Source organism: Athene cunicularia (genome assembly GCF_003259725.1).
Source record: "Athene cunicularia isolate RWA chromosome 24 unlocalized genomic scaffold, athCun1 chr24_part1, whole genome shotgun sequence".
NCBI lineage: Eukaryota > Metazoa > Chordata > Aves > Strigiformes > Strigidae > Athene > Athene cunicularia.
This window is the reverse complement of record NW_020799132.1, coordinates 5,928,656-5,936,896: the sequence shown is the minus strand read 5'-3', so window position 1 is coordinate 5,936,896 and position 8,241 is coordinate 5,928,656. Positions and strand designations below refer to the sequence as shown.

Sequence of the window (8,241 nt, the reverse complement as noted above, 5' to 3'; positions counted from 1 at the left end):
AATACTGTCTGATGCCTTCCGGCAGCTGCACAAGAATTTGAATAACACGCAACCCTGTTCTTGTTCCACCTGATCCCATCCCAGGCACAGGTGTGTCAGGCCATCAGGAGATGATGGGCCAGTATAACCCTTTCCAAGCAACTGGGAAGGGCAGGAGCCAGGCTCACCAAGGTTGTCAGTCCTTATCTCCACAGATTGGAGTCTGGCTCGGGGGGGTGTGGATGGAATCACACCTGGCACCAAGCAGCCCAACAAGGAGGGCAGGGAGGGGTAAGAATTGCACCACCACACAGAGTCATTAGGGTTAGGGTCAGGGTTTAGGGTTAGGGTTGTTAGCGTTAGGGTTAGGGGTTAGGTTTAGGATTAGGGTCATTAGGGTTAGGGGTTTTTTCCTCCTACAGAATTGTCTGAAATATTAATAGCTAAAACAGTACAGCTGTGATTAATACCTGGCTCTTATTTGTTACAAACAATGCTAACAAGCTTGTCTTGCTTCACAGATACGCTTTTGTTAGCCAGATTTTTCAACAGAGGTTCCATTATCCTCCTCAACTAGCATCAGATCCCCCGGGGCCACTAGCACAAGGACTGCTCCCCTGCATCAATCCTTTGCACTTTTTGCTTCTCTGCTCTTTTGGCATCCTGTCCTCTCCAAATTGTGCTGGGGATGGGATCAAAGGATCTCTCCTTTCACTCCTGCCTTTCTCTGATAATACTACTGCTTTAAGTGAACTCTCTACCATTTAAGTAGGCAAGTTAAATAAGCAGGATGGCTGCTGGCTTTGACCAAGTGAGCCCTCCAGCTCTCAGCTGCAAGACAGGGCTGGGCCCTCTCTCAGCAGCTCTTACCCACAGCAGCTCCCCGTCTCCCTCCACCTCTGTTCACAGTGACCTTCCCAATGGCTCTGCAGAACAAAGCTGGGCGTTCCATGTTGCTTCATTCAACCTCCCAAGGCACTGCCAGTCCTGGCACTGAAGCAGGCAGAGGTCCTGTGTACATCCCTGCAGCCTTCGCTGCCTCACGGGCACTGTGCACGGACACAAAAAGCCATGTTACAGGGCCAAAAGTCAATTCAGAAAATATAAGACTGATGGTTGTCTGAATTCATCGAGGCCTCCATGTCCCACACACACTCCCTCATCATCAGAAGCAATGTCAGGATGATTTATTAACTTGGTCATTGTTGGGGCTACAATGGACTATAAATAACAGCCTAGGGAGTGGCAGAACTTGGTTCAGTCCTAGCTGCTGTTTTTCACTTTGTTGATCCTTTTGTAATGCTGTCCCTTTTGCTCTGTGCTGTTTCATAATTTCAGATATGATAGGAAAATTATCAATTCCCACTCCCCACACTGCAAAAGCTGGTGCTGAACCCAGAGTCCTCCCGTGACCACTCTGTTTCAAGCACAGAAAACAGAACAGTGGCTGGCACCACTCCTCTTCAATATAACCTGATGATTTATTTCTCTGTGTGACAGGAAGGCAGAACTGGGTCTTCCTCCTCAGTTCCTACTGAACACAACACAGCACATTTCTGGTCTTGCTGTCATTATGCTGCTCTCGACATTTATGTGCACTAAAGCTGGATGTCCTGCTCCTAGAGTACGTCTCCTGGGATCAGCTTTGACCCACCATTACATGAACAGTTCTCCTTCAAACAATTTCATCACTCAGTAACTAAATTACAGCACAGAGATGCTTAATGTATGTGAGTTAATTCTCTTGTATAACCCTCCTTCCCTAACCTGTGAATTTGGAGGCTGATTCCTCCAGAGACTTCCCTACATGGAGCTCACACACACCTGAAAAGATCAAGACCCCTCTAAGCTGGGTAAGGGAGATAATACACTGTAATTTCTTGGGATGTAGGCAATTACAACTCCAGCTCTGATACTGCCAACTCCCTTCATCCAAGCCACTACCCAGTCAAGCAATTTATTTCCATCTCCCCAGATCTGCTGCCATTTAAAGTGGAACAATCAGAATAAAGGATATGAATACATCGCCAACATGCAACACAGCAATAAATGCCCAAGCTGTTGCGGGACTTTGTCAGGGCTATGTTGCATTGCAGTAAAAGAGCAGGAATTTGGACTAGTTTTTTCTGGCCTGGCACCTGACTTCATGCTAATAATAGCAATGGCTTGTGCTATATGGATGTAACCTTTTGTTTGCTTGGGTTTTGTCAACAACATCAACAGCTAAATTACCCTTCTGATAAAGACACCACCATATGTTTTGTGACTCACTGAAGACACCAAATGCTTCATGAATCATGAGCAGCTATCATCCAGTATGATTTACATCGCTTTAGTAAACTGGAATGACACATCACACCAGTGAACCACAGACCAGCAGGAGTGTGCAGATAAGCTGCAAACCCTCCCTGGCCAGAGCCCACACTGCAAAGAGCTGACTGGTTCCACATCTGGGGAAAAGGGGCAACAGTGTGTCACCAGTGTGTTCCCTTCATCTGATGCACTGAGCACTCTCTATTTGCATGACACTGGAATGAACCTTCAGCCAAAGCCATTACCTTTAAGAGGGAAAGAAAAACCAATGCTGGAGTTCCCACGGCAGAGTTTTTGCTCTGCCAAAGAGGGAAGGTTGGAACATCCCTCATCTCCAGCCTTTTCTTACGATTCACTTTTAGAAGTTCATCCAGAAAGTTTGAGCAAATATGAATAAAGGTAGGAGACAGCACAGAATTGGCCCCTCATAAAGCTGTCACAGTTTAAAAGAAAGCAGTCAAAGTATTTTTTTGGAACTGTAAAAACTACTTTCTAGCAGAACTGGTAGCTACAGATGGATACTTTACCCTCAGCCTGTAGTAGAGCACAGCCAAGGTTAACTATAATATTAGGCGAGCTTCATTAAACCTCTCTAAATGGTGCTGTTTGCCACCATTATTCAAATGCTTAATTTCCTTGTGAAGCAAAGAGATTATTACCCCAGCTATCACTTTCCTCATTATATGCATTAAGTTATTTTTCATGACCATACTTACTTACTTTCAGGACATTGCTCATGTGATAAAGAATCACACACAGTACTATCACTTGTGCCTCTGGACAGACAGGTTGATCTTACGGCTCTTAACCACGAGTTGTACTGTAACTGTTCCCTAACTGGTTTTACATGCATTCCTCTTCCAGCACTTAGCTTTCACAGTACGCCTACAATTTCATGAATCTTCAGAATCATCTGGTTAGTGTTCATTTAAATTCATCTCATAGCCTCATCTTTTGCAAGAACCTATGCTGAACAGTGCTGCATCTCCTCATCTGCAAATGACAGCAGGAACCTGCAGCCCTGCTGACTGATGCATAGCAAGTGCTGCTTTTGTCTACAAGGCCTTCCCACTGTGGGATTCTGAAGGTGAAAATACCAAGTAACGATCATAGCAGCAGTAACATGAGCTGACTGCTCCCTCCAGAAAGACGAGAAAGTTTGATCCTGTTCCTACAGAACTCAGCGTTTTGTGGCTGGACAGGACATACATTTTGCCAGGCCATCTCCTCTCTGGAAAGCTGCTTTATTTAACATGGCACAGCTGTAAATCTCACATCAGCTTGGTGGATCATGTTTGCAAAACAGGAATATCTTGAGAAAAAGCAGACAACAAATTCTGAGAACCGAAATTGCTAGACTGCTGCAAGAATTTTTGTGAAACATCTGTGTTTGTCCTTACGTAACAGATAACCAACATCTAGATGTAGGAGAAACAGTCAGCAGGGTTGAAGTAATCCACTGATCTGATAATGCAGGAGTTTCTGACCAACTGAGCTTAAGCTCATTTCACTTCTCAGAGATCGTTTCTTCTCCTTTATAAACGACAATGTTCTGGTCTGTTTCGTACACTTTGACTTTATAAAGAGTCCCCGTGGGCAGCAGCTTCTTGAGGTTTTCCCAGATGAACACTGCGATGTTCTCTGTGGTGCTAAGAGTGAAACACAAGAAGATTCAGAACCGACAGCAAGGATATTTGAAGGAGCTGTACACAGAATGGACAGGCAGGATGCTAAAGGCCACCGGGAGCCATGTGGGCAGCTTTCACATAGTGACCCCCTGAATGTAAGTGAGGCTTGAGCCACTGCCAGCAAACATGGATGAAACAAGGTCTAATTAACAGGTCACATCTGCCTCCCCAAGCTGTCCACAGAGCAGGTTCATGTGACAAGTGCTAGTCTGCAAAAGGCTCCTCAGATGCGAGGAAGGAAGTGGTGCCTTCCTTGGTGTGTGGGACAGCAGGTGCCCCAGCAGGCCTGCATCCGCCTGGCCCAGTGAGGCAGCTGCAGGGCAGGAGGGCACCCAGCACCCCACATGCATGGGTGCATGTCACAGGTGTGTTACACACACAGGTATCAAGGCTGCTGTTTCAGATGTAGGACTAAGCCTCGAAGAGTGTTCCTTGACCCTGCAACCAATGCCACGAGGAGTCCCCATCACCCACCTCACCACCTCAGCAAAGTAGGGCACATCCTTATCCAAGTTTTTGTGGTCAAGGGGTTCCAGGATCGCCTCCTGCAGAGAAAACAGTGATGGATCTTGTCCCGGTTGGTCAGCGGACTTGAAGTTCAGATCACCACATGCATGGGACTGGAGTAAGGCAACGGAGTGTAAAGAAAGGATAAAAGCCCTACATCTACCTGTTAACTTCCTAGAGAGAGACATGGTATTGCCTCACACCACAGTGCTAAAGCATTTTAGTCTTAAATCATTCCTTAATTTCTTCTTTATTTCCTACCATCACCAACTCACCATGTCTCCACCCTGGTACTAGACAAATTGCTAAGCTCCAACCAGTTGTCCCAGGGGATGTGTAGGAAAATAGTGCTATTACCTGCATATACTCTTTCAGGTCTGTCAGGTTTATAACCATTCCCGAGACTGGGTCAATCTGCAGGGAAAAAAAAAGGGATATTAGTAGCCTAGCTATGTCCTGATTACCAAGGCTGCCATGAGCCTGTACAAATCAGACTGTGAATATCTATGCACTCAGGACATCTGAGTCACAAGAAACTTATCTTTCCACCTTCACACACTGAATACTCCTGTGATGTTCCTAAAGGCTAAATACAGAGTACAAATAACTCCAGTGGTTCCACTCTCTCATAAAAGCTGACACCACGGAGGAAAAGCTCACTGAAACACTCAGTCTTCAAGCAACAATCTAGCCAGGAAAACAGACATTAATCTGCTGGGTTGAACAATCAGGGACAAAACAAGAGACCAGCCTGAGCCCAGGGCATTCTCCCATCTGGAGAAGGCACAGCCACAGGAACAAAATCAGATTGTGTAGTTCACAACGTATTTGGGGAATAGAGAAGAGCCTTTAAACTTTATTTTCAGTTCTGAATAGAAACCCCCTTTCCTATGAACTGGAAATCCTCAAAAAAATTGTTTGGAAAACATCAAACCCAAAGTTCTATCTAAACAACTCACTCTGCAGAATACACAGAATGGTGACAGAATGAAGGGTGAAAAACAACTGCAAAAGCACAATTTCCTTTTATATTTGCAGTAAAATACCTTGATAAAACAGCAGAATCAGTTACTGTAAGTGCTAAGCCTCCCCATGGCTCACTAGAGAAGTGAGGTGCCCCACAGATCTGACCAGAGCTATTCTGCAGTGAGGCTCTAGCAGGCTGCAGTTACCTGCCCAGAGGATGATTACAAGCCTTGGACTTAAATATGGCCACTTACAAATCCTTGTTCAAGGCAAGATGAATAGGACAGTGATTACAGAAAACCTCCTTCTATAGTGATGTGTACAGAGTTTCCACAAACACCCTGGGATACCTAGCAATTGAGCTAGCACTTCAGTACTGTGGAAGATGGGGGCCCATCTCTCCTGCCCCTAAGGAATGGAAAAAAAATGTTGATCGCACTTACCTCTCCATGAACAGTGACTATAACTGAAAAAAAGAAAATATCAGGTCACGATAACACCATAACCCTAACAACAAAGTACACTACTGATTGGGACAGACAACCCACTCATCACTAATCCACAAGGACTGGAACTATTTTCAAAAAATGGGTACCCACTCCATAAAGAATAGACTCAGGAGTCACCCAGCTCATCAAAGAAGTCATTCTCCAGGGTCTGATGCCCAGAGACACACCACTATCCCTGAAGTGCCCCTTGCAGGCAGAGACAAGACTACTCCCTGTGACAGCCTGTACCCTGCACACTCCAGGTCAGAGCCTCTAGATCAACAAAATCTTCTGGACAGCGCAGACACCATGGATACAATCACCAGACACCCAAGACCACAAGACATGGAGTCAGCTTGTAAGTCTGACATAACAGAATAGCAGAGAAAGAAAGTAAGGGATGAAGTGGCCACCAACTCTTTAAGAACTACAATTACTGCAAGGTGTCATTTCAACCCAGAAGATCTTTCAACAAAGAGACAAACACTTGGAAACATCACCCTTATAAGCTCAGCATTCCTTCCCACTAACCCCAGGAGCTGAGAACAAAATCACAGATCAGTGGGGAACTCACAAAAATAGACAGACAGTGATTTGAGCCTGGTTGTGGTTCTCTGGGGTGGAAAAGCCCCTTTGTGCTCTTTTTCTCACTCTCTCCCCCTTGTTCCCCAAGGAACAGTTTTAGTAGCATCTCCATTGCTTTTCAGCAATTGTTTTTAGAGTGGAAATGTTCTTCTGTGGAAAAGCAAGAAATGTTGTGCCTGTAAGTCAGCTTTAAAGTGAGGGACAGGTCTTCACTCCAGCAGTCTGTCAACCTGTCCTCCTGGTAAAGCTAGCAGCTCTGTAGCAGAGCTTTCAGGGTACCTACAATACGCGGTGGTACACAGGGAGCCAGCCTAGTAACTGGAGAGATTTCATTCTGTGTGCACAGGCTATAGATAGTAGGAGAAGAACTTGTGAAAACAACACTCAAATAAAGTTTATGGGCTGTTTAAATTGCATGTCTTTTGCTTAGAAAAATCTTCATTCAAAACACATTGATTCTGCAGATTATAATCAAGTTGATTTGATTCATGAAGTGACATTTTGAGGTAAGCGTTTATTATCTAACTCAACAGCTTGCAAACCCATGCCATGGTTTAACCCCCCCTGCTCTTGAGGGTTCCTTCTAATTCTAAAAAAACCCTAAACCAGTCACTAAAAGCCACACCAGACTGCTGAGACAAGACTGGCCCAGCTCTCTCATGGGTTATGCTGCAGTAAAATCATCTGCCTGGGAGCAGCCTCTGTCCGGGACTACGCCTGTAAGCCTGGAAACCAGCTCCTTACCTCTGTAGTTGTGTCCGTGGCCATTTGGATTGTTGCATTTCCCAAACAGCTTCAGGTTTTCTTCATCGCTCAGTGATTTACTGTGAGAGACAGACACAGCATTTCAGGATCCATTCAGATGTTCGTGGCTTCACTTCAGCTGCAATTGCTTTCTAGCTCTTCCATCTATTCACTCTCCCAAATTTAACCCACCAGCTTTTCCTACTGAGGAGGCACAAAGAGAACCAGAGGAATATTAGGTCCATGAAATGATGTTGACAATGGGGTGTTTTTGCAGTGGGTTTGTAGGTACAGATGCAGGTTTCATAACAAGTGCCTGATGTATACACACTGGAGCTATTCCCACGTGAATACACCAAAATCACCTGGGCTCCCAGGAAGAAGTGCCTGGAGCAAACTGTACATAAGAACCCCAGAATTGCTGAGGTTGGAAAAGCCCTTGCAGCTCCTCCAGTCCAACCATGCCCCTCACCCTGACTGCTCCCAACTCCCCCAGACCCCTCAGCCCGACTCTTCAACCCCTCCAGGGATCCCGGGAACTCCCCCCCACTGCCCTGGACAGCCCATTCCAACGCCCAGGAATGCTCCTTTCCTTCTGGAAACCCTTCTGGAAAGAAACACTTCCTAATATCCAGTCTAATAACATATTATTATTTAACAAAGCTTGGAGAGCTTCTCCCAGAAGCGCGAGGACACCTTCCCTCTCTGAATCTTCCCTCTGAAGAAATTCAAGGGCCTACTCCGAGGAGTATTTCAGGTCAAGGGATTCTTTAGGAATAGAAGTTTGGGGAAAAAGGCGACAGTTGAGGGCCGCAGTGATTTCATCACAAACTGGAAGCGTTAATTCGTCCCCCTGCGAAACAAGGCGTCAGCTCTGCCTAAAGCCAGCGGGTGTCTGGCCTCCGGGGTGGCCGCTGCGGCCTAAAGGCCGGAGCCCCGGGAAGCGCCCGACGGGCTGGGCCGGGCTCCGA

The 8,241-nt window shown here is 45.9% G+C and overlaps 1 protein-coding gene across 1 annotated transcript; it reads right to left on the bottom strand.

Moving 5' to 3' along the window:
* Positions 1-323: 323 nt before the first annotated feature.
* PTS (6-pyruvoyltetrahydropterin synthase) lies at positions 324-7,733 on the bottom strand. The gene is made up of 6 exons (XM_026863593.1): positions 7,636-7,733; positions 7,271-7,350; positions 5,897-5,919; positions 4,845-4,901; positions 4,455-4,600; positions 324-3,941 (listed from the first exon to the last, which is right to left on the bottom strand). Exons 1-6 carry the CDS (start codon positions 7,731-7,733, stop codon positions 3,800-3,802), a joined length of 546 nt encoding a protein of 181 aa, XP_026719394.1. The 3' UTR covers positions 324-3,799.
* Positions 7,734-8,241: the final 508 nt, after the last annotated feature.

What these genes read in the sequence shown, in the direction of transcription:
- PTS (XM_026863593.1), bottom strand. Translation starts at nt 7,733, where the DNA reads ATGGTTGGACTGGAGGAGCTGCAAGGGCTTTTCCAACCTCAGCAATTC. An exon ending in TAGTCACTGTTCATGGAGAG is followed by an intron (nt 4,902 to 5,896) that starts GTAAGTGCGATC and finishes TTTTCCCTGCAG; the next exon opens with ATTGACCCAGTCTCGGGAAT. An exon ending in ACCTGAAAGAGTATATGCAG is followed by an intron (nt 4,601 to 4,844) that starts GTAATAGCACTA and finishes GCCTTACTCCAG; the next exon opens with TCCCATGCATGTGGTGATCT.